Source organism: Anolis sagrei, chromosome 5 (genome assembly GCF_037176765.1).
Source record: "Anolis sagrei isolate rAnoSag1 chromosome 5, rAnoSag1.mat, whole genome shotgun sequence".
In the NCBI taxonomy this organism is placed as follows: Eukaryota; Metazoa; Chordata; class Lepidosauria; order Squamata; family Dactyloidae; genus Anolis; species Anolis sagrei.
Genome location: NC_090025.1, coordinates 101489112 through 101515507, shown reverse-complemented (window position 1 = coordinate 101515507; position 26396 = coordinate 101489112). Strand labels below are relative to the sequence as shown.

At 43.5% G+C, this 26396-nt stretch overlaps 1 protein-coding gene and 1 long non-coding RNA gene across 8 annotated transcripts in view; both read left to right on the top strand.

The window, feature by feature from the left end:
• The first annotated feature begins 1414 nt into the window (after window positions 1-1414).
• On the top strand, window positions 1415-3374 carry LOC137097180 (uncharacterized). Its single transcript, XR_010910026.1, has 2 exons — window positions 1415-1488; window positions 1754-3374. It is a non-coding gene; the product is annotated as an uncharacterized lncRNA (long non-coding RNA).
• Window positions 3375-17023: 13649 nt separating this feature from the next.
• Window positions 17024-26396, top strand: part of LOC132776456 (protein mono-ADP-ribosyltransferase PARP12-like) — a 60212-nt gene continuing 50839 nt past the window's right edge. For 3 of the 7 annotated variants that reach the window (XM_067468928.1, XM_067468925.1, XM_067468924.1), the window contains exon 1: window positions 25576-25938. In XM_067468928.1, coding sequence (XP_067325029.1) covers window positions 25643-25938 — 296 coding nt within the window. In that variant the 5' untranslated portion in view covers window positions 25576-25642. Of the gene's footprint in view, window positions 17373-25574; window positions 25939-26396 lie in introns of those variants that run through there. The other 4 variants (XM_067468926.1, XM_067468922.1, XM_067468923.1 and 1 more) reach the window with 3 other exon arrangements.

Below are 26396 nucleotides of genomic sequence, written 5' to 3'. Positions count from 1 at the left end.
GACACCTGTCACAAAGCTCTATGTGTTTCTTAAGGTATTGCTGCCACCACTCAAAATAGCTTTTGAGAATATAACTGAATGTTATGTGTGAGGTAAAGCTTAGTGTGCCACAGCCCTTTCCTTAACTTCCCCCGAAGTGTCTGAGGCGAGAAGATGTTAGAATTCTACTGGAACAGGCTTAATGAAATGAATCACTGTGAGGACTTCTTGTAAAGTTGAACTAGAACAAAGTTTATTTAAATATTTTAGGACAAACAACTGAATTCTTCTCTGAATTACGAGAGCATATATGGTCAGCACAGCACAATCTTCTTAAACAGTTACTAAGACTTAACAAGCTTGCTGAACTTCTAAACTGGGTATCTGTTCCTCGACGTGAGCAATTTCCCTCAGTATATCTAGATCCCCCTAGACCAGTGTTTCTCAACCCTCCTAATGCCGCGACCCCTTAATACAGTTCCTCATGTTGTGATGACCCCCAACCATAAAATTATTTTCATTGCTACTTCATAACTGTAATTTTGCTACTGTTATGAATTGTAATGTAAATATCTGGTATGTAGGATGTATTTTCCCATGACCAACAGAAAATACTGGAAGGGTTTGGTGGGCATTGACCTTGAGTTTGGGAGTTGTAGTTCATCTACATCCAGACAGCACTGTGGACTCAAACAATGATGGATCTGGACCAAATTTGGCATGAATACTCAATATGTCCAAATGTGAACACTGGTAGTTTGGGGGAAATAGACCTTGACATTTGGGAGTTCTAGTTGCTGGGATTTATAGTTCACCTACAATCAAAGAACGTCTGTGTCCCACCAATGACAGAATAGGGCCAGACTTCATACACATGATCCCCAATACCAACAGACAATACAGTGGGTTGTTGTAGGTTTTTTCAGGCTATATGGCCATGGTCTAGAGGCATCCTCTCCTGACGTTTCGCCTGCATCTATGGCAAGCAGCAGAATATGGTGTTTTCTGATGGTCTTCGGCGACCCCTCTGACACCCCCTCACGACCCCCCCAGGGGTCCCGACCCCCAGGTTGAGAAACACTGCCCTAGACTATTCTGATCTATAGGGTGTATAACAACTAGTGTGGTTTCCTATCACACCAGTTCACAGGCGGCTATTTGGCTCTCCAGGCCACTCTCTAGCCACACCTGCCTTTCCAACACTCTCCCTCCGGAAATCTTCCACTCACTCTCGAACTACCCTCTTCCCTCAGCTTGAAATCCTATTCCCTTCTGTCTCTTAGACCCTTCAAATCCCTTCTCCCTCTGTCTGATGTTAAATCACTTCTCTCTCTTCCAGAAGCTGCCTGCCTCCCTTTTACACTGACAGCTTCAGCTCCTCCCATCTGTCCTAGCCAATCCTGGGGCAGCTAAACTCCTCCCCTCTGCTGAACTGGCTTCCCTTGTATTTCCCTCACCAAGATGGAGGCCAGCTTACTGTCTCTAAAGGCTTCAGCTTCGGCCTACAAGGTATGATCCACTACAGGGGCTTTTAGGTTTTGTTGAATTACTGAATCACTGCCCCCATTGATGACTGGCCTGCCTGCCTGTGGTTGATCTGAAAGGGAATCCAGCAATAACATCTGGAAACCCATAACTTCAGCTTGCTGTGCTTGGATTTCTTGACTATTTTGTAGTATTAGTTCAATTCAGGTGAGGGAAAAGAGGAGATTAGATTGAAATCTCTGCACACACAAAACACTGCTATTTGCCAAACGAAACATTTATTTTTCAGGACAAATCGTAACTCGGAGAGAGCAATTTGGATCTGAAAAACAGTGAAGAGGAAACATTACCCTATCTGCTAGCTTTACTTTACCAGTCTGATCCCGCACTTAAAGAGAATGAAGAAGAGGAAACAGAAGATTTTGTAAATCCGATTGTGACATCTCTCCTCAGGACACAGAATCGACTTAAAAAGAAGCTGAAGTATCACTGAAGTTTTTCTTTACTCCAAAGATTAAGAATGGAATCTGACCGATTATACATTTCTAAAAAAAATCACTGCCTTACCAGAAGAGGACAAAAGAAGACATGGACGTCCATAATACTTGGTGATGAAGATGCCATATGGTAACTTTTATGGGGACGCTTTTGGTGAAAGATTAAGAATGGAATCTGACCGATTATACATTTCTAAAAAGAAGCACGGCCTTACCAGAAGAGGACAAAAGAAGACATGGACGTCCATAATATTTGGTGGTGAAGATGCCACATAGTAACTTTTATGGGGACGCTTTTGGCGAAATAATTTTATCCTTGTATTTTAATGTCATTTCATTTTAATAGGCAAGATTTTTTGCCAATTTGTTTTATATAGTACTTTTATAATGTTTTATACCGGTGTCCTTTTATACTGTGTTATATTATTGCTTTTTGTTGTTGTAAACAGATAGGAGAATTTATAAATGACTGTTCACAGATGGGTTTATGGACCGTAAAAAAGCAAGTTGTTGTATATACTATAGTTATTTTTTTGATATTGTTCTATCTGTGTGAATATGAATTATCTTTTTTCTGAGCATTGATAAACAGGCGCAGGAGACAGGAAGCCCACAACTTCTTATATAATTTGTCAGATGTGTAATCCAGGGGGTCGATAGTTGGGATTTTATCTGTTCTAGTAGGCAGAATTTTGGGAGTCTATCAGGCTTCATTACATTGATTTTACACCAGTAATTGTACGCTCTAAGTTTAGACTGTACATTGATTGTGTAAATTTCCAGTTCTGCTCTCACTGCAGCAGTATACTTTTCAAGTGCTGGGCTTGTGCTTGTTCCATTACTGAAATGGAACTTAAACCCCATACTTCTGCTGCATATAAAAGCATAGGTGTAACCTTAGCTTTATACACTTTAATTATTGGGATTAGGGTACCTGGGTAGCTATGTGTTTTTAGCTTAAGCATTAGATTCAGGCTAGCCTTTGCTCTGAGAACACTCCTTTGAGTGTTGTTCTGTTTCTTATTGTGATATGGCCTAAGCGCTAATCAACAAAATTATTTACTTACTTATTTGTTTTATATAGTACTTTTATAATGTTTTATACCGGTGTCCGTTTATACTGTGTTATATTGTTGCTTTTTATTGTTGTAAAAAGATGGGAGAATTTATAAATGACTGTTCACGGATGGGTCTATGGACCGTTGAAAAAACGTTGTTGTTGTATATACTGTAGTTATTTTTTTGATATTGTTCTATCTGTGTGAATATGAATTACCTTTTTTCTGAGCATTGATAAACAGATGGATGGATGGCATATGTACAGATGAAAATTTTATGAAGAATTACTATAATTTAGACTTCTTGATGAATTGTTTCTCACTTGTTTCACATTAAAACTGAGGATCTTCCAAGGTTGCCTTTGTGCTCTCTGATGATCAAGGCCTTACAATTACAAGGGGAAAGCTTGGAATTGATTGTGAGGCTCAGGCTCCTTCTACAATGCTATATAATCCAGATTATCATAGCAGATAATCCACATCATCTGCTTTTAACTAGATTATATTAGTCGACAGTGTCATATAATCCAGTTCAAAGTAGATAATGTGGATTTTATATGGCAGTGTAGAAGGGGCCTCAGTCCAAACTCACAACATAGTTGCTGCTCCTGCTCCTGAGGGAGGCCTGCCTGCAGGTACGTTTTCATAAAAAAAACAAAGGATTTATTGCATAAAATAACAACTAAAACAGAAAACATTCTGACTAACATGAAACATTTTTTTGCCTTGGAGAACTCAACTATAATACTATCTTAATATTGTTATATCCATGTCTTAATATTGTTATATAGATACAAAGAATCATAGAGTTGGAAGAGACCTCATGGGCCATCTAGTCCAACCCCCTGCCAAGGAGCAGGAAAATTGCATTCAAAGCACCCCTGACAGACGGCCATACAGCCTCTGTTTAAAAGCCTCCAAAGAAGGAGCTTCCACCACACTGCAGGGCAGAGAGTTACACTGCTGAACGGCTCTCACAGTCAGGAAGTTCTTCCTAATGTTCAGATGGAATCTCCTTTCTTGTAGTTTGAAGCCATTGTTCCACGTCCTAGTCTCCAGGGCAGCAGAAAACAAACTTGCTCCCTCCATATCCATGCTTTTGTTTGATGATTCCTGAGGGATCATAGAAACAGTGGTCTGGGTGATTCAACATTTCTGATTATTTCATGACCCCCTTCTCCTCTGCATTCTATGGTTCATATCTCCCCTTTCCTAGTGAACATAGGATCTCTGTCAAATTCCTGATGTGCCTTGCAGATAATTTCCTTTTAAAAAGGTGAATCAAGGAACAATGGGATCATCAATCTTGAATTTGATTCTAATCAAAAATTTGGAGTTTTTTTCTAAGTCCTGTGGATAGCCGAGGGGCACATGGCAAGCTTCACTAACCATGGAAGGCACAAATCAGGAATCAGGAACAGAGAATCTCACCAGGTTGAAGGCAAACCACAGAGGCTTTATTCAATTTGCGTATAACAAAAGAAGGGGTAGGGGGTATTCATCTACTATAAATCTCACCTGCTAACACCAATATAACAGAAGAGAAAGCAGGCTTGTTATATACTATTATAGATCAACCCTGCAGATGCGACCAATATAAAGGAATTAAGCGCTGCCTTGTGATTAATCTCACCGCCTGTCCACCAGTATAAAAGAATCTTTACACGGGGTTTCACACACACACACACACACATATATATTGCTGGAATGTGTGTGCTCTGGTAGAGTGAACACTGCTTCAATCTTCTTCTATTTTTGGGATTTGCTGCCACCACCTAAGCTGTCTTAGGATATTGAAATTGATCCTCTGAGGTAACCCTTTTCCCTGCCAACTCAGCTCTCCCTTAGCTCTCACAAATGACTGAGATATTAGGATGTTAAAGAAACTTGAATTATTCCCACAGGAACAAATAACAATTGAGGCTTCTTTAAAAGTTGAATAGAGAAAAGATTTATTGATAATAACAAACAAACAACTGACTTCTTTCATGAGGCACAAAAGCTTAACCTGTTACTAAGGTACAATATTCTTGATGGTTCCTTTAGAAAGTTACTTGACTTGATCTACTGACAAAATACCTCACTCTACAATAACGCAGTAGCAGTGAGTTCCCCAGACTAACCTACTCAGTCTGTTTTAAGAGCAATTAGCGCACTCTAATCAGAGTTCTCTACAGCTAATCTACTCTACCCAGAGAGCAAACCACTTGTGCTAACACCCACAAGCAATCAGGAGGCTACTTGACCCTTCTGGCCAATAATGCAGCCTTGCCTGCCGCAAACGCTCTCTGTCAAAAACCCGAGGCTCAGAAGTACCTCTCCTCTCTTCAATTCCCAAATTCCGTCTCCTTCTCTTTCTTAGAAGCTGTCACTTTTTCCCTCCCAAGACTTGGCTCCTCCCATCTGTTCTAGCCAATCCTAGGATACCTCCAGCTCCTCCCCTCTTCTAACTTTACCCTCTCAAGATGTCTGCTTCCCTGGCTTACACTCCCAAAATGCCTCACTAACATCCCAGGCTTCTACTTCGGCCTATGAGGTAAGAGTCATTACATTGCGCAAATGGGACAAGTGTAAAAGCATAATCATAAGCAGACATTTTTATACACATAAATTTCCACTCACCAACATTTTCCCATTCTGAAATACTCCCTTTCCCTGATTGGTCAACGCCGAGAAGCTGGCTGATATTCTCCAGGCCTCTGATTGGTTGGGAGGTGGGTCCAAGGCAGTGCGCGTCAGCTGGAAGGAGATCCTCCGTTTTGTCATCACCACCTCTTTCAATCACTGGATTGGACCCACCTCCTGACCAATCAGAGGCTTCCAATGGACGGGTGGAAGTGATCCAGGGAAGGGAGGACCTCCAGAGACTGTGCCAACCCCTGGGTGGGTGGTGTTGGAATATGGAAAGAAGTCTAAAAGCCGATCTGACAGAATTATGCAGATACTGGATCCTGCTGGAAAACACAATGGATGTTGTTGTCCCAGACATCTTTTCATGACAAGAGACAAAGAAAGAGTCTCAAATATGTATATTTGTTGATGGGATTGTAATCACAGTTTCAGCCTGGATAAAAATACAAAAGAGAGTTCATGTAGTGCTTGGTATAGACTCATAGAAAGGGAAGAAAGGGGTGAAAAGTGAGGATCTCTCCATGGCTGAGTATGAGATGGAAAGTCATTTGCTTTATTGGTTTATATTTCATCCTCTTCACTCATGTGCACATTCACACAGAGTAAAGAATAAAAAAAGAAACATAAAGAGATACATAGTAGCAGATGTTTGGTTAATGAAGGTGTTTTAGATACATTGTAGTGACCTCGCTTGTCCCTTGGCTGGGAAGAAGAGAGAGGATCAGCTGGGCGATCTCCACTGAAGCTGGGGAGATTAACTGGAGCAGACTGGCTAGGGTTGAACAGCTGAGCCGAGGTGTGTGCCTGGGTGCGAGGGCTTGGAGGCTATGGAGTGTGGGCTGCTGCTGATCCTTGGGAGGCTTGGAGGAAGTCATGGGAACTGAGGCTGTTTCCAGATCATCTGGCCTTCCTTCCTTGGGAAACTACAATTCTCACAGAGTTCAAGCTATGTCATCTTTTTATTAGGGGTGGGGTCGAGGTCTTTGATAACACTTTCAAGAAAGCTGGTTTTGTCAAGCTCTGCAAAATTTCAATGCAAGACATTCTAAAGGAAAAAGAAATCTGGCATGGAGAGGATTTTATGAAGAAGGAACCACAAACACAAACAATTCCCTGGAAGAAGAAAAATGGAAACATCTGAGAAAGCCAGTGTGGGTACACAGTAAACTCAAAGAGGAAGTGAAAAATAAAAAAAATACTTGTGTAAAGAATGGAATCACCCAAGTGTACTCTGTAAAGTTAACAAAGCTGAAGCTCGGAATGACCTGAGAGTGGTTAGGCAAGCAAAAAACAACAAAAAGGGTCCATCACCCCGCAAACATTTTCAGATTAAGAGAGAACAAATAAGGAAATGATGGCACCGCTGCTCAACATGCATTATGAAGTGCTAACAGATTTAATTGTGTTCCTCCAGCAAAAATGGAGATATGTCCATCACTCATTTTTTTGGACTAGAAGAGTGTTATTATGTGGGAAAAGGGTGTATCAGTGGTTCATTTTCATTTAATGAGTGTAGAATAACCATCAGACAGAAAATGTAAAGCCCTTAGATTAAGTAATGCATTGTAGACTGAATGCAATTAATGCTTTCTGATGCATTGAATTTAATAGTAATATGTTTTTTATTCCAGAAAAATATTTTAAAGGTTGTTTTTGTTATTTAGTTAGTCTGTATGTTTATATGTTGGTTTTGTATTAATTTGTTTTAATAAAAATAATTTAATATAAAATGCTTCTGATTTCAACAAAAAGGCAGGGCTGCTCAGTATCTATTTTGCTTCATCAGAGACCTTACTAAAAATCCAGATTGCAAATCAAGACTGATAAAAAGTTAATCAGGAATCACCTAGCACAACTAAATGAGTTCAAATTTGCACGGCCAGACAAACCGCATCCCAGAGTATTCAAGGAACTTCCTGACATACTTGCAGAACTACTTGCTGTCATTTCTGAGAAATCTCGGAGAACAGGTGAGGTGCCAGATGACTGGAGATGAGCTAAAATTGTTGCTCTTAAAAAAAAAAAAAAGCAAAAAAGAGCATCCAGGAAACTACAGACCTGTCAGCCTGACTTCAATACCAGGAGAGAGATTAAAACAGATTATATAGAAGTCTGTTTGCAGATATCCTGATTACAATGCAGTAATCAATAGGAGCCAAGATTGGTTTGTCAATAACAAATCCTTTTTTAAACATTCATAAGTATCATATCCATTAAAATCAACTGAAAAATAAAAATGAGATGATATCTACCAAAAATGAATCACAACAACACAAACAGCAGGCGAAAATAAACATTTTAACTCTATAAGAAAAAAAGAAGACAGTGAGAAAGAAAAATGATCAATTTCCTACTTTTCTACTAGTGGACAACATTTTTAAAATGTTATATAGAATGGCTGCCCAGAGGCATCAAACTGTGTTTGGTGTGTCTGGGCGGTAGGGATGCCCTCCTGGCTTCCCCACAACTGTGTGGACTCCTTTTGGGCCTGAGCATTGCTTCCAAAAAAATCCTGCAAATCTCTTGGGAAGACAGGCAGACAAATTTCAGCATTCTGGAAAAGCAAATACTATCACCACTAAAGTAATGATCCTCTATCATCAACTTCGCTAGACTGGCTATGTTATTCGAATGCCCAATCACTATCTTCCAAAAGGGTTACTATACTCTCAGCTCAAGAATGGAAAACAAAGTGTTGGTGGATAGGAAAAGAGATTTAAAGATAGGCTTAAAGCTAACCTTAAGAATAGTGGCATAGACACAGAGAACTGGGAAGCCCTGGCCCTCGTGCGTTCAAACTGGAGGACAGCTGTTACCCACAGTGTTGTGGAATTCGAAGAGGCACAAATGGAGGGAGAAAGGTAGAAATGTATCAAGAGGAAGGCATGTCAAGCCAACCCTTGTTGGGAGAACTGGAACTCACTGTCCTCACTGTGAAAGAACATGCAGATCAAGAATAGGTCTCTACAGTCACCTGTGGACCTGCCCTACACTTGGAAGGCAATCATACTTGGCCACAAATGATAGCCGATGATGATGATGATGATGATGATATTGGGAATGCTCTAGGCAGAGATTCTGCATTGAACAGGGTATTGGACCAAATGAGGCAATGAGACTCCTTCCATCTCTATGATTTTTTTTAGAAATGTGATGCAGGATTGGTTAATGAGTCTGCTTCCCACAAAAGCCATTGGCCAATTCACTCCATCTAAGCTGTTCTTGTGTAAATGCCTAGGTTACATCGACCCTGTAGAATAGATACAGTTTTACACCACTTTAACTGCCATGACTTAATGTTATGGAATCATAAAAGCTGTAGTTTGGTAAAGAATCAGCACTATTTGGTAGAGAAGACTAAAGACACTGGAAAACCATGATTCTATAGCCTTGATCCCCAGCAGTTAAAGTAGTGTCAAACTGTCTTATATAGATGCACCATTAGCTTTTAGGGAGGAAGTATAAGGCACATTTATTCTGTAAAAATAATGGTTGTGAAGGGTGGGCAATTATATATTCACCTATCTAACGCATGATAACTATTTTTTTCTTTAATTTCTTGATTTTAATATTAATGCTTTTTTGCTTTGTTTATGTTCTTAGTTAGTTAGCTTTACAATGGTTGACACTCCTTCAGACTTTGCATGAAAAATACCCAGTCCCTTCATATTTACTGCACAGAAGAGAAAAAAGAGAGAATGAAACCTGCATTTTACACATTGCATGTAGCATAAAGTCACAACTAAACCCAAACCACAACTGAACAGAAACTTGTAACAGTTTGATTTCTTGATTTAAGTACAAATTAAAAGTATAAACACATATTTGAAAGATTACTCTGTTTTGTAAAGCAGTGTGTGTATGTGTGTGTGTGTGTGTGTGTGTGTATATATATATATCTTAAATAGGTAGGTAGGTAAGTTTGTAAATAAAGTTATTAGCACAAAGAGAGGCCACAGCGCAAAAAGAACAACTCTCCTTTGCTTATTATAAATAATTCAACTGTGCTTTTTAACAAAAATTCTGCATTATGCTCAGATTTGTTAATATGGTTGAATTATCAAGATAATCGTCTTACTAAGAGACTGTCACCAGGCAAATCTGCAAGCATTTGCAGATTCCCATACATTATTTCATATTTTTTTGCTTCTGGTTATTCCTGCAAATATTGGTATATTTTAAATGCAAATCTTTTGGAAGAGAATTGCTTGCTTATGAGTGACACCCTCTGTGAGCTCTTTAAATGTTCCTGTGGTGTATTTAAGCTTTACTCACAGTCCCACAGATGGGACTTTGCTGCCCTCTAGTGAACATAAACCGGCCAATATGGTATTTATTTAAGTTAATTTGCCCTCCATGTTTTCTCTGTTACAGATGTAAAATGCAATAACACGTATTTGGTACTTTATTAACTGAGGTATGCTTCTGTAAGTACTGATCATAGGCCATCATAAAGTTTGTTTGATTTTGTATTGTTGAGAAATCACACAATCGGTGAGCTGCTGAACTTGCTGACCGGAAGGTTGGCAGTTCAAATCTGCAGGTCGAGCTGAGCTCCTGCTGTTAGCTCAACTCCTGCCAACCTAGCAGGTTGAAAACATGCAAATGTGCATAGATCAATAGTTACCGCCTCAGCAGGAAGGTAAACGGTGCTCCATGCAGTCACATGACCACATGACCAGGAGATGTCTACGGACAATGCAGGCTCGTCGGCTTAGAAATGAAGATGACCACTCCCCACTACAGATCCGGAGATGAGCACCACCCTCCAGAGCTGGAGATGAAAGGGGAAGCCTTTACCTTTATTTGTGTGTCTGTGTTCATTGTTTTGAGGCATTGCATGTTTGCCTTGTGTCTCTGTATATGCTGAAATCTACCCTCAGTCCCCTTGGGGAGATAGGCCGGAATACAAATAAAGTATGATGATGATGATGATGATGATGATGATGATGATTGGTGTTTTTGTTGTTTGATGAAATAATTGTCAGAGCACAATACCATAACCCGGTGGCGCAATGGATTAAACCCTTGTGCCGGCAAGACTGCTGACCAAAAGACTGGCGGTTGAAATCCGGGGAGTGGGGTGAGCTTTCATCTGTCAACTCCAGCTTCTCATGTGGGGACATGAGAGAAGCTTCCCATAGGATGGTAAAACATCCAGGCAACGTCCTTGCAAATGGCCTATTCTCTCACACCAGAAGCAACTGCAGTTTCTCAAATCACTCCTTACACACACACACACACACACACACATACAATAAGAGTACCCAAACACAGAATAAAAATGTGGGATAGAAAAACATTTGAGAAATTCTTAACAGCCATGTGCATTTCTCTTGAAAAGATATTTCAAAGATGTGTGGCGACCACAAAAAAAGACTGGAACTTGCCAGTTTTACCAATGAATTAAAGAGCAAGGCCTTAGATGCTTATCTTAAAGTTTTGGGTTTTTTTTGTCGTGTCGGGAGCGACTTGAGAAACTGCAAGTCGCTTCTGGTGTGAGAGAATTGGCCGTCTGCAAGAACGTTGCCCAGGGGATGCCCAGATGATTTGGTGTTTTTATCATCCTTCTCTTATGTCCCCATATGAGGAGCTGGAGCTGATAGAGGGAGCTCATCTGCCTCTCCCTGGATTCGAACCTGCGACCTGTCGGTCTTCAGTCCTGCCAGCACAGAGATTTAAGCCACTGCGCCACCAGGGGCTCCTTAAAGTGCAGACAGGTTAATACAGTTCAGACCCGAACAACGTATGGCCCATGGGCCGTGTGCACACACTCCCTACGTCAGTCATAGGTTTAAACAGATGTTTTAAACTGGGTCTGGAAATGATGAACAGTGCAATCATGACTAATGTAGAATGAGTACAATATGGTCTGAGTAGCTGGCTCCTACAAGCATTCTGGGTGAAATATGCAACACCAGATAATGTTTTCAGATTATCTTCAAAGGCAGCTTGTTGCAGACCTGAATCCTACTCATTAGTCCCAGAGAGAGGAGACCCATTGAGACAAATATTGAATGGTGGATCAATATATAGATAAGGTAAAGGTATTATTTTTATTATTTCCAGTATTTCTATCCCGTCCTTTTCAACCCCCGAAGGGAGATTCAGGACGGCTTACATTTGGCAACAATTCAATGACACTACGTATAACAACAATTAAAACAATAAATAGAACATTAATTAAAAACAATAAAAACAGTATTAACAGCCATATCACCATTACAGTCAAGTTCCATATCCAAAGTGCTATTTATGCCTGCTGTCCAAAAGCCTGGTCCCAGAACCACAACTTCAATTTCTCCCTAAAAGACAGGAGGGATGAAGCCATTCTTACCTCGTTGGGAAGTGATTTCGATAGCGGGGGGCTACAACCGAGAAGGCCCTGTCTCTCATTCCCACCAGACATATTTGGTAAAGATTTTCCCCTGACATTAAGTCCAGTTGTGTCTGACTCTGAGGGTTGGTGCTCATCTCCATTTCTAAGCCAAAGAGCCGGTGTTGTCCGTAGACTCCTCAAGGTCATGTGGCCAGCATGACTGCATGGAGCGCCATTATCTTCCTGCCGGAGTGATACCTATTGATCTACTCACATTTGCATGTTTTGCATGTTTTTGAACTGCTAGGTTGGCAGAAGCTGGGGCAGACGGTGAAAGCTCACCCCACTCCCCAGATTCAAACTTGTGACCTTTTGGCCAACAAGTTTAGCAGCTCAGTGGTTTAACTCACTGTGCCACCGGGGGCTCCATCCTCTTATTCATAGTGTGGGGTGTGTATTGTTAGTGTCAACTTGCAAATTAATTTTGCCGTAACCAAAGTGTATGTCACTGAGCAAAATCTGCTTTCTCTAGATAAAGATGAAACTGGCATACCATCTGAAGCAGTTAAAATAATTTCTGGTACCAGATGCTAATGGTTCTAATGTCAGCAGGGGCTCCTGCAATGGCCAAGAGCTCACATGTTCCTTTTCAAAATGATTTCAACATTTAACTAACGAAGACCCATTCAAATAATGGCAAAAATATCTGTCAAGGTACATATGGCAAAGCAAGAATTCAAACTCCTTCAGAATGTTAAACAAAGGGGAGACCTGGCCCTTCCAGGTGTGTAGTTATACTATACAGTCTTAGTTTGGCTGAAGGGGCTGGGCTTAGCACAGTGGGTTAAACCGCTAAACTGCAGAAAATCCTGCAGATTGAAAGGTTGGCAGTTCAAGCCTGGGTCAGGCCGAGCGTCCACCATCAGCCCCAGCTTCTGCTCACCTAGCAGATCGAAAACAGAAATGTGAGTAGATAAATGGGTACCGCTTTAAGGTGGGGAGGTAATAAAAGGCACCCATAAGAACATGCTAGCGATTGGATCAGGACATCTACAGATGACAAAAGCTCCTAAGCATGGAAGATGGAGCAACAGCACCCCCTGATGACCGGAGTTGAGCACAGCCTCCAGATGTTGGAAATGGAAAAAGATGCCTTTACCTCTGTTTATGTATTGTCTGTCCTTGTTAATTGTATAATGCCATTGAATGTTTGCCGTATTTATGTTCTGTAGCCCACCCCTTGGGGAGATAGAGTGGAATATAAATAAAAATTATTATTATTATTATTATTATTATTATTATTATTATTAAAAACAGAACAATAGTGAACAGACTCCAGATAACAATTTACAATGGTACCAATATAGTCAGCTGAAAAAGAGATTGTTGGCTGGGTTCAGTGCTCTCTGGATCCAGGTGAACTACAAGTCCCATAATCCAAGGTCAATCACCCCCAAACCCCATGTATTCAAAGTCAGCCATGTTAGGTCTGTGTGTCAAGTTTGGTGCAGATCCATCGTTGGCTGGGATGTTCTTTGATTGCGGATGAACGACAATTTCCAAATTCATGGGTCCATGACCCCCAAACTCCACCCAGTATTCTGAATTGGCCATGCTGAATGTGTGTGGTCCATATCCATCATTGGTGAGGTTCAGAGTGCTCTTTGATTGTAGGTGAACTATAAATCCCAGCATCTACAATAAGTTCCCTCCAGATCCCACCAGTATTCAAAATTTGTCAGTTGGGTTCACAGTGCTCTTTGAATGGGAGTGAACTATAACTCCCAAAATTCTAGGTCAGTTTCCCCCAAACTTTGCCAGTACTCAAAGTTGGCCATGTTGGGTAAGTGTGCTAAGTGTGATCCAGGTCATGTGTTGGTGGGGTTCCCAGTACTTTTTGAATGTGAGTGAACTACAGTTTCCAGTATCCAAGGTCAATGCCTTCCAAACCCCACCAGTTTTTAAAGTTGGCTATGGTAAGCATGCCAAGATTGGTCCAGATCCATCCTTGCTTGGGTTCACTGAGCTCTCTGGATGTAGGTGAACTACAACTCCCCAAAATCAAGGTCAATTCTCCCAAGTATTTGCATTTGGGCATGTCAGGTCTGCATGCCAAATTTGGTCCAGATCCATCCCTGTTTGGGTTTGGGTTCTCTGGATGTAGGTGAACTATAACTCCCCAAATCAAGGTCAATTCTCCCAAGTATTTGCATTTGGGCATATCGAGTATGCATGCCAAATTTGGTCAAGATCCATCCCTGTTTGGGTTCACTGTTCTCTCTGGATGTAGGAGAACTACAACTCCTCAAAATCAAGGTCAATTCTCCCAAGTATTCACATTTGGGCATATTGGGTCTGCATGCCAAATGTGGTCCAGATTCATGCTGATTTCGGTTCACTGAGCATTCTGGATGTAGCTGAACTACAACTCTCTAAAATCAAGGTCAATTCTCTCCAGTATTCAAATTTAGGCATAAAAGGTCTGTGTGCCAAGTGTGGCACAGAACCATCCTTGTTTGGGTTCACGGTTCTCTCTGGATGTAGGGTGAACTACAACTCCCAAATGTCAAGGTCAATTCCCCCCAGTATTCACATTTGGGCATATCGCATCTGCGTGACAAGTTTGGTCCAGATCCATCCTTGTTTGGGTTCACAATACTCTCTGGTCAATGAAGGTCAATCTCCCCCCCCCCCCCCCAAAAAAAACTCTCATTTTCTGTTGGTCATGGGGATTCTATATGGCAAACTTGTCCCCATTTTGACACTATATGTCTATTGACGTGGCCTAGAATCGCACTGGATGTACTTGTGCTCCTTGCAGTTGGAGGAGGAGGAGGAGGAGGAGGAGGAGGAGGAGGAGGAGGAGGAGAAGAAGAACTGTATTTTTCTACCCCGCCTCCATCTCCCCGAAGGGACTCAGGGCGGCTTACATGGGGCCAAGCCCAGCAACATACAATTAAAAGCAGAACAATAACAAATTAAAATAGCATAAAAAGCATAAACAATAATAAGCAAGCAACAAAAGCAGCAACAAACTCATTTTGGGGGGGAGGGGGCCACTATGCAAAACTGATTAAAGGATAGGATAGGATAGTCAGAAAGTGGATAGAAATGTATAGGAAATAGCATGAAACCAGAACAATAAACGGAATCAATTTGACTAAACTTAAATGTAATAACAAAATGTAGGAATTCAGATTCAGGTCATGATTCAGGTCGTCTGTCACAGGAGTGGTCAATCGAATGCACAGCAAAACATCCACGTCTTTAATTCCTTAGGGAATATGTATAGGAAGGGAGCTAGCCTAATCTCCCTGGGGAGGGAGTTCCAGGGGCCACCACTGAGAATGCCCTTTCTCTCTTCCCCACCAACTGCGCCTAAGACAGGGGCAGGAGCGAGAGAAGAGTATTCCTGGAAGATCTTAAGGACTGTGTGGGCTCGTAGAAGAGGATACGGTCACGAAGATAGGCAGGTCCTGAACCGTTTAGAGCTTTATAGGTAATAATCTGTACCTTGAATTGGGACCAGAAACTTATTAGTAGAAGTAGTAATACTCCCCCCGCTTTCCTGACGGCTCTTTACTTTAGGGCTGAATAAGCAATGATGCTGGGGAAAATGGAAGGAAAAAGGAAGAGGGGCCGTCCAAGGGCAAAATAGATGGATGGTATCCTTGAAGTCACTGGCTTGACTCTGAAGGACCTGGGGGTAGCGACAGTCAACAGGGAGCTCTGGCGTGAGCTGGTCCATGAGGTCACAAAGAGTCAGAAGCGACTGAACAAATAAACAACAACAAACAGGGAGTCCTTAGGGCAGGCAAGGGCCAAAGCTTGCTCATACCCACCTTAAGAAAAGGAAACCGGAAGGAAAAAGGAAGAGGGGTCGACAAAGGGCAAGATGGATGGCTGGTATCCTTGAAGTGATTGGCTTGACTCTGAAGGAGCTGGGGGCGGCCATGGCCGACAGGTAGCTGGTCCATGAGGTCGACAGGGAACTCTGGCGTGGTCTGATCCATGAAATCACGAAGCAACTGAACAAATAAACGAGCAAGGAGTCCTTATAGCAGGCAAGGTCTTAAACTTGCTCATACCCACTTTAAGAAAAGGAAACTGGAAGGAAAAAGGAAGAGGGGCTAAGGGCAAGATGGACGGATGGTATCCTTGAAATGACTGGCTCAACTGAAGGAGCTGGGGGTGGTGACGGCTGACTGGGAGCTTTGGTATGGGCTGGTCCATGAGGTCACGAAGACTCGGAAGTGACTGAACAAATAAACAACAACAAGCAGAGGGTCCTTATGGCAGGCAAGGGCCAAAGCTTGCTCATACCCACTTTAAGAAAAGGAAACAGGAAGGGAAAAAAGAGGGGTCAACCAAGGGCAAGATAGATGACTGGTATCCTTGAAATGACTGGCTTGACTCTGAAGGAGCTGAGGGTGGTGACAGCCGACAGGGAGCTCTGTTGTGGGCTGGTCCATGAAGTCACAAAGAGTCGGAAGTGACTGAATGAAAAAACAACAAGAAGCAGGGCAAGCGAGGGCCAAAGCTTGCTCATATCCACCATAAGAAAAGAAAATTGGAAGGAAAAAAAAGGGGGTTGACTAAGACCAAGATGGATGGATGGTATCCTTGAAGTGACTGGCTTGACTCTGAAGGAGCTGGGGGTGGCGACGGCCAAAAGGGAGCTCTGGTGTGGGCTGGTCCATGAGGTCACGAAGACTCGGAAGCGACTGAGTCTTGCTCATATCCACCTTAAGAAAAGGGGGCTGACTACAAGGTGGATGGATGGTATCCTTGAAGTGACTTGCTTGACTCTGAAGGAGCTGGGGGTGGCGACGGCCAAAAGGGAGCTCTGGCGTGGCCTGGTCCATGAGGTCATGAAGACTGAACAAATAAAGAGCAACAAGCAGGGAGTCTTGATGGCAGGCAAAGGCCAAAGCTTGCTCCCGCCCGCCTGAGGAAAAGGCAACTCGAAACTGAAGGGAAGCCAGCGCTGAGGGAGCCAGCCTGAGGGCCAACCCCTCCCCTCTCCCCTCCCCGCCCACTTGCCTTCAGTTTCGTTTCTCCCGCTCTCTCTCAGTCCTGCTGGCGCTCTCCTTCAGGCAGCAGCAGCAGCAGAGCCATGTCGGACCCGGCGGTGTGCAGCTTCCTGACGAAGGTGCTCTGCGCCCACGGGGGCGGCGCGGAGCTGGGCTCGCTGCCGGGCGAAGTGGGGCTGCCCGAGGCGCAGCTGAAGGAGGTCCTGGGGGAGGCCGGGCCCGAGCGGTACCTCAGCCTGTCGCGCGGCGGGTGCACCTGGGTCCTGGCCCTCACCGCCGCGCGCCTCTGCGTGAGGCAGGTCTGCGCGAGGCAGGACTGCGAGCGCCTCCACCTCTGCAAGCAAAACCTCATGGGACGCTGCCGGGCCAGGTGAGCGAGGGAGGCTGGGAGGGAGGGGTGCGTCGCGCGCGTGCCGAGCGCGTGCCCAGAAGGACTCAGCTGCCCGCTCTTTGGCCCTTCTGCGCGTGACTAGTCTTTTCAGGGGTCCCAACCCCACTTGGTGGCTTGCCACAGCCAAGTGGGATTTGGACCCTCGACATGGCTGGAGTTGCCTTCTCCCAGCCTCAGAGGAAGGAAGGAAGGCAGGGGCCAACCTTCTTTGAACCAATGTATTGTTTTGTGAAGAGAGGGGTCCCAGGAAGACAGTTCCATCTTGTCTCCTGAGTTATGTTAATAATATAATAACTATCCGTCCCCTGCCACGCGTTGCTGTGGCCCACATGGGGGTTCTGTGTGGGAGGTTTGGCCCAATTCTATCGTTGTGGGGTTCAGAATGCTCTGTGATTGTAGGTGAATATTGACAAGCTGGAATGTGTCCAGAGGAGAGCGACTAAAATGATAAAAGGTCTGGAGAACAAGCCCTATGAGGAGCGGCTTAACGAGCTGGGCATGTTTAGCCTGAAGAAGAGAAGGCTGAGAGGGGATATGATAGCCATGTATAAATATGTGAGAGGAAGCCACAGGAAGGAGGGAGCAAGCTTGTTTTCTGCTTCCCTGGAGACTAGGACGCGGAACAATGGCTTCAAACTACAAGAGAGGAGATTCCATCTGAACATGAGGAAGAACTTCCTGACTGTGAGAGCCGTTCAGCAGTGGAACTCTCTGCCCCGGAGTGTGGTGGAGGCTCCTTTAGAAGCTTTTAAGCAGAGGCTGGATGGCCATCTGTCAGGGGTGATTTGAATGCAATATTCCTGCTTCTTGGCAGGGGGTTGAACTGGATGGCCCATGAGGTCTCTTCCAACTCTTTGATTCTATGATTCTATGAACTATAAATCCCAGCAACTACAACTCTCGAATGTCAAGATTCTATTTTCCCCAAACTCTACCAGTGTTCACATTTGGACATAATGAGTATTCGTGTAGAGCAGGGGTCGTCAAACTTTTTAAACAGAGGGCCAGGTCACAGTCCATCAAACTGTTGGAGGGCCGGATTATAATTTGAAAAAAATAATGAATGAATTCTTATGCACACTGCACATATCTTTTTTGTAGTGCAACCCCCCCCTTAAAACAATACAATAACTAAAATGAAGAACAATTTTAACAAATATAAACTTACTAGGATTTCAATGGGAAGTGTGGGCCTGCTTTTGACTGATAAGATAGGATTGCTGTTGTTGTTCTTGTGTGCTTTTAAGTCATTTCAGACTTAGGTTGACCCTGAGCGAGGGCCGAGTAAATTACCTTGGAGGGCCGCATCCGGCCCCCGGGCCTTAGTTTGAGGACCCCTGGTGTAGAGTTTGGTCCAGATCCAACATTATTTGAGTCCACAGTGCTCTCTGGATGTAGGTGAACTACAACTCCAAAACCAAAGGACACTGCCCACCAAACCCTTCCAGTATTTTCTGTTGGTCATGGGAGAACTGCGTGCCAAGTTTGGTTCAATTCCTTCGTTGGTGGGGTTCAGAATGTTCTTTGATTGTAGGTGAACTATAAATCCCAGCAACTACAACTCCCAAATGACAAAATCATTTTTTTAAATGAAGGACATACATTGGGTTGTTAGGTGTCTTGTGTCCAAATTTGGTGTCAATTTGTCCAGTGGTTTTTGAGTTCTGTTAATCCTACAAACAAACATTACATTTTTATTTATATAGATTATATTGGGCCTGTCCAGGGGCCCTTCCCCACAGCCCTATATCCCAAAATATCAAGGGCAGAAAATCCCACATTATCTTAGTGTACACTCAGATAACCCAGATCAAAGCAGATATTGTGGGATTTTTCTGCCTTGATATTCTGGGATATAGGGCTGTGTAGAAGGACCCTGAACTGGCCCTTCAAGTGCCTCTGGTTTAGTTGTAAGAAGGTCCTCCATTGTGCATGTGGCAGGGCTCAGACTGCATTGGAGCAATATAACAACAACAACAACAACAACATCTTTATTTGAATCCTGCTTTTCTCCCACAAAGGGGGACCCAAAGCAGCTTACAACATATTAAAAGCAATACAAGTCAAAAATCAACAGAATCTATAACACATAAAACCATCTATAAAATAAAACATAAACAAGCATTTAAAACCAAATACATTAGTGTAGTAAGTAGTCTGTGGTTTGCTCTTTTCTGCACTCACATGTCATGGATTCCATTTCTTAGCCCCATTTCTTAAGATTAGCTCTGCATCTCATGCTCCCAGAGCGCAGTCTGTTCAATGCCTTTCAAGTCACCCAGGCCCTTTCCACACACAGCTGAATAAAATCCCACATTTTCTTCTTTGAACTGGAATATATGACAATACGGACTCAGGTAACCCAGCTTAAATAGATATTGTGGGATTTTCTGACTTGATTATTCTGGGTTATAGAGCTGGGTGGAAGGGCCCCTAGTCTTCTGTGTGCCCAGGAGGGAGTTTCTCATCCACTATCAGCCACTGATTGAGGTTCTGGGTTTTTGCCTGCCACTTTTGGACTCTCGCTTGCTGAGGTGTTCCTGTGAGTATCTCTGTAGAGCTTAGAAATCTGTTTCTTGATTTAAGTAGTTGGCATGCTGGCTGATATCCGATCAGAGGATAGGCCAGAGATGCCCATGCCTTGGTCCTTTCATTGCTGGCTACTACTTCCTGATGGATGTTAGGTGGTGCAATACCAGCTAACAGTATAATTTCTCCAGCGGTGTAGGGTGTATCTTGTGATAATGCAGCATGTCTGTAGTATATGGCAACCCATATCTCATAATCCAGTTCAAAGCAAATGATGTGGATCACAAACAATGCATAAAAATCTGCCATGCCTAACTAACATAGCAAGGAAGAGGAAGAACTTGGGGAAAATACCTGAGGTACTGTATTATTCCAATCAACAGGGCTGACTGGAATGGTGTGAAGGTGGTAATGTCCAACAAAGAGAACCAGCATGGTATAGCGCTTTGACAGTGGCCCCTTCTACACTGCCATATAAAATCTGCTTTGAACCAAATTATATGGCAGTGTAGATTCATAGAATCCAGTTCAAAGCAGATAATGTGGATTATCTGCTTCGATAATCTGAATTATATGGCAGTATAGAAGGGGTCAATGACTCTGGAGGCCATGTTTTGATTCCCTCAATGATGGAAAACCGCTAAGTGATTTCGGGCAAGTTGCTTCCATGGCTGAGTTTCAAACACTGGCTGCAACCCAAACTATCTCTCACTTTGGCCCTTTAGTGGTCCTTGGACCACTGCCATTTTGGGCCCCTTCTGCACTGCCATAAAACCCATATTATCAAAGTAGATAATCCACAACTGCTTTGAATTGGTTTATATGAGTTTACACTGCCATATAATCCAGTTCAAATCTGATAATCTGGATAATATATGGGAGTGTAGAAGGGGCTTTGGAAGAAGGAGGCAGACAGGGAAGGCTGTGTTCTAACAGTATAATGGTTCTGGAAGTAACTCAGCCCCCTTCGACACAACTCAAAGCAGATAATCTGGATTTTACATGGCAATGTCGAAGGGGGATTGGGGCGCTTCCAGACAGCACTAAATCATGGGTTTTAAACAGGGGCAAAAAATCCCAGAAATTCAGAAGAGGTCCACATAAAGACCTGTTGGTCCTAGGATTTCTGCCTCCATTGTCCTGGCTTAATGCTTTGTTGCAAGATTTATCAGCTCCCAAGATTTTTCCTTAGCCAAGTTTAGAAAAGTGACTTACATTAGATTTCACAGTCCTCCAGCTGGCATACTCATGGTTGGACTGACTGTGCTGGTTCAAGATTCCTTGGATCCCAGAATTTCAAGTACAAACTAAAGCATGTCCTAAATCTGCCTACTGAAAAATAATGGAACTTGCTGTGAGCCTAAAAGTCAGGCTTAGAGTGTTCTTGGGAAGATTTCTACTGTGTGTGTGTGTGTGTTACTATTGCCTTTATCTTGTGTATGAGTCTTCTTTAAAGTTACAGAAAGGGCTTTTTCCATTAGAGCTGCCGCAAACTAGCCTCCTGCGGGAGCAAACTGTGCCAGCACGTCCCTGACGTCATGAGACTGCGCCTCTCTCTCCGCCCCTTTCTCTGTGCCAGAGTGGTTTTTCCTTTGCTAGGGCAGCATTGCCAGCGTACTCTTGTTGTTGACATAAGGCCCGTCGCAAACTCTTTTCCTGCGAGAGAAACCTTGCTAGCAAGTCCCTGACGTCACGAGCCTGCGCCTCTCTCCCCGCCCCTTTCTCCGCCCCTTTCTCTTTGCGAGCGTGGTTTTTCCTTTGCTAGGGCAGCATTGCCAGCGTACTCTTGTTGTTGACATAAGGCCCGTCGCAAACTCTGTTCCTGCGAGAGAAACCTTGCTAGCAAGTCCCTGACGTCACGAGCCTGCGCCTCTCTCCCCGCCCCTTTCTCCGCCCCTTTCTCTTTGCGAGCGTGGTTTTTCCTTTGCTAGGGCAGCATTGCCCGCATTTTCTCTCAGTTGAATTCTGCCAACTGAGAGAAAATGCGGGCAATGCTGCCCTAGCAGAGGAAAAACCACGCTCGCATGGAGAAAGGGGCAGAGAAAGGGGCGGGGAGAGAGGCGGAGTCTCGTGACGTCAGGGACTTGCTAGCAAGGTTTCTCTCGCAGGAACAGAGTTTGCGACGGGCCTAATTCAACAACGAGAGTACGCTGGCAATGCTGCCCTAGCGAAGGAAAAACCACTCTGGCATGGAGAAAGAGGCGGAGAAAGGGGCGGAGAGAGAGGCGCAGTCTCACGACGTCAGGGACGTGCTGGCACAGTTTGCTCCCGCAGGAGGCTAGTTTGCGACGGGTCTAACAGTCCATTAAAATAGAACTGATACCGATACAAAGGTCTGATGTAAGCAAGGTAGATGTAACTTCAAAGGATGTTTTGATTTTTGACAGTTGAAGGAAATGAACAACAACAAAATTTAACAATAAATATTTAACAGTGTGATAGCGCTGAGTGTGGCTAGGGTGTATCAGTGAATTTGTGTGTACATTGTCAACAACCTTTCAGTGCTTCTGCTGATGACTCGTCTCTTTGGCTTTAATATCACATGAGTTTTTGAATAAACAGAAGTTGTGGTTTCAGTTCTGCCTTATGCTTGTTATTTGAGCAACATAAGGAAGAATTTCTGTTTATATATTGTTAATTTCTGTTGTTGTTGCTGTGTTCTTTCAATTGTTCCCAACATATGAACATCCTATGATGACCCTATCACAGGGATTTCTGAGGCTGAGAGTGTGTAACTCCCCTAAGGTCTCCCAATGGGTTTCTATGGCTGAATGTGGAGTCAAATGTGCAAATCACACTGGTTCCTTAATTTTTGGAAGGTACTGTCTTTTTTAGATCCATGATTACATTTGTTCGGAAACAAGAGGGAGTTTCTGATTTCCTATTTTCCCCGTGAGATTCCCTAGGGTACACCTACACTTTAGCATTAATGTATTTGACACCACTTTAACCATCATGGCTCAGTGCTATAAAACCCTGGGATTTGTTTTTTAGTGAGGCACCAGCACTCTTTGGCAGAGAAGACTAAAGATCATGATAAAAGTACAACTCCCAGAATCCCATGGCATTGAGCCATGGCAGGTACACTTTGGAAGTATCTATTTGAAGGCTTTCTGTTGTGTTCTTCACCCAAAAGTATCTGCAAAGAGTGGATGTACAGTCTGGATGGGGGCGAACAAATTGAAATTGAATCCAGACAAGACAGAGGTACTCCTGGTCAGTCGTAAGGCCGAACAGGGTATAGGGTTACAGCCTGTGTTGGATGGGGTCGCACTCCCCCTGAAGACACAGGTTCGCAGTTTGGGTGTGATCCTGGACTCATCGTTGAGCCTGGAACCCCAGGTTTCAGCGGTGACCAGGGGAGCATTCGCACAGTTAAAACTCGTGCGCCAACTGCGCCCGTACCTTGGGAAGTCTGACTTGGCCACGGTAGTCCACGCTCTGGTTACATCCCGTTTAGACTACTGCAATGCTCTCTACGTGGGGTTGCCTTTGAAGACGGCCCGGAAGCTCCAATTAGTCCAACGCTCGGCAGCCATGATACTAACTGGAGCGGAGCACAGGGAGCATACAACTCCTCTGCTGCACCAGCTCCACTGGCTGCCGATCTGCTACCGGGCTCAATTCAAAGTGCTGGCGCTGGCCTTTAAAGCCCTAAACGGTTCTGGCCCAACTTACCTATCCGAACGTATCTCAACCTATCAGCCCACCAGAACCCTAAGATCTTCTGGGGGGGCCCTGCTCTCTATCCCGCCTGCTTCACAGGTGCGGCTGGCAGGGACGAGAGACAGGGCCTTTTCTGTGATGGCCCCGCGGCTATGGAACGCCCTCCCCATGGAGGTAAGATCAGCCCCCTCATTGATGGTTTTCCGGAAAAGACTAAAAACCTGGATGTTCGAGCAGGCGTTCGGTTAACTCAGTGCAATAAGTGTAATGATTGAAGGACTGGCAATTTGGACGACGAAACTGGATCGCGATTTTAGTCAAGAGATGAATTGGATGGTTTATTGATATATGTATTGTGGATCGTGTTTTTATGCTTTTAAACTGTATACTGTTGTTTGTTATAAGTTGTGTAAACCGCGTTGAGTCGCCGGCTAGGCTGAGAAACGGCGGTATACAAGTATAGCAAATAAATAAAATAATAATAAATTTATTGGTATCTGCCTGCTGTTAATAAATAGGCAAAACCAAAATGGTTCCCCACAGTTCCTCCCCTTGTAGTGCCACAAAAAGGAATGTTTGAAAAGGAAAATTCAATTCCATTTGTAATTACTGTCTGATAATAATAATAAAATTGTTATTATAATATACCAAAAATGATAATTTTATGACAGCTAAAATTATACTTACCATTTTTTTCTGTTCTTAAAGTAAGAACAGAACAGTCTGGTTGTTATTATGTGTCTTCCAAATGTTATTTTCAGTGTATAGAGATTAAATCATAGGGTTTTCATGGTAATTTTTTTCAAAGGAGGTTTGCCTTTGCCTTCCTTTGAGGCTGAGAGAGTGAGGCTTCCTGAAGATTCCATGGTTGAGAAGTAACTCTTTCAAGCTTGGATATGAGGACTAGGTAGCCTCCATGGCATGGTGATGCCTGGAATATCCTTTGAGCATCAGTGGGGCCCCTCTCCATAGTTGTAGAGTGAAAATGGTCAACTAGGCCATTAGTTCTGAGAGTGCCTTGGACTGCGAGAAGATCCAACCAGTCCATCCTCCAGGAAATAAAGCCCGACTGCTCATTGGAGGGAAGGATACTAGAGACAAAGCTGAAGTACTTTGGCCACATCATGAGGAGACAGCAAAGCCTAGAGAAGACAATTATGCTGGGGAAAGTGGAAGGTAAAAGGAAGAGGGGCCGACCAAAGGCAAGATGGATGGATGGCATCCTTGAAGTGACTGGACTGACCTTGAAGGAGCTGGAGGTGGTGACGGCTGACAGGGAGCTCTGGCGTGGGCTGGTCCATGAGGTCACGAAGAGTCGGAGATGACTGAACGAATGAACAACAAAGGCCATTATTTATTTGCAGATTTTAATCCTGCTGATTGGCCTAGGGCAAACTAATCCAATTTATTTATTTTTTATTTGTCGTATCAGAAGTGAACTGAGGGTACAGTTGTAATATATTTTAAAAAACACAAAGTTTTAAAAACTTGGCCTTGTACTAAATGTCCTTCGACTAATAGCTGGCCACTTGGAGTGCCTCTGGTGTTGCTATAAGAAGGTCCTCCATTATGCACGTGGCAGGGCTCAGACTGCATTGCGATAGGTGGTCTGTGGTTTGCTCTTCTCCACACCCGCATGTTGTGGACTCCACTTTGTGGCCAGAAACTAATACAATGTACATTTTTTAAAAGCCAAGCCAAAACATGACAGTTAAAATCAGTACTGCCCCACCACCCTGTAATCCTAAATAAAACAGTCCTAAATCCTAAATAAAACAAGAATGATGACATTCGCTCAAAATGCAATTCAGTCGCCAAGAATTTTTGATAAATCACCCTTTGCCTCCCTTTAGGTCAGGTGGTGCTATCAATGATCTACCTTTGTTGACTTTCTGTTTCCAGCATTCATATGACAGAGTTAAGTTGCCAGGGAGTTACTTGTCTTCAGTTTCGATTCTCTTCGGAGTTGCAGGGAAAATAGGTGGAGCCTAGGTTGGTCTGACTTGAAACCAAACAACTCTTTAACAGACAGGTGGACAGACCAGAGATTGATCATGACTGATCCGGTTGTGTGTAGTTTTATCACCAAGATCCTTTGCTCCATGGGGGGCAGCTCAAGTTATCAGGAGATTCTTCCTGTTTTGGGGCTTCCCGACCACCAGTTAAGGCAGATCTTGGAGCAATCTGGGGAGGAAAGATTTCTGGTCAATGAGCAAGGCACCTCGTCTCAGGTGCTGGCAATCTCTCCGGTGCGTCTGTGTCTGAGGAATGAGTGTGATGGGTGCGAACGTCTTCATATTTGCAAGAACTACATCAAGAAGAAATGTTTCAGGCCTGCTCGTGGCAGATGGTGAGTTGCGGGGTGAGGTTAGAAAGAAAGAGAGAAGAAAAAGAAAAGATGGAAATGAGGAAGGCAGCTTTTGATAGCATTGAAAGAGATAAAAATGGATGTGAGTGGACTGGTACATTGTGACATGGTAGCCAACTCTCAAGAGAGAAAAGAGACAAAAGTCAAAGCAAATGTAGTTTCTGTCTGTTTTCTTCATTAGCCTCAAGTTCAACTGGCACTGCTTAGTTCAGTGGTTTCCAACCAGCGAACTGTGTACCACCGGTGTTCTGCAAGAACTAAAATATGGTCTGTGGCCTCACCATTACTACACTATTGCAACAAGAGCGACTGGTCTCGCAAAACCCTGTCATAGTACCGAGGCTTATTAAATATTGTTTTCTGTGGGTGAACAGATGGTAACTACTCGATGGCATATGTTCTGTATCAGAACTAGAGCTGATGTGGTCTATCTAATGCAA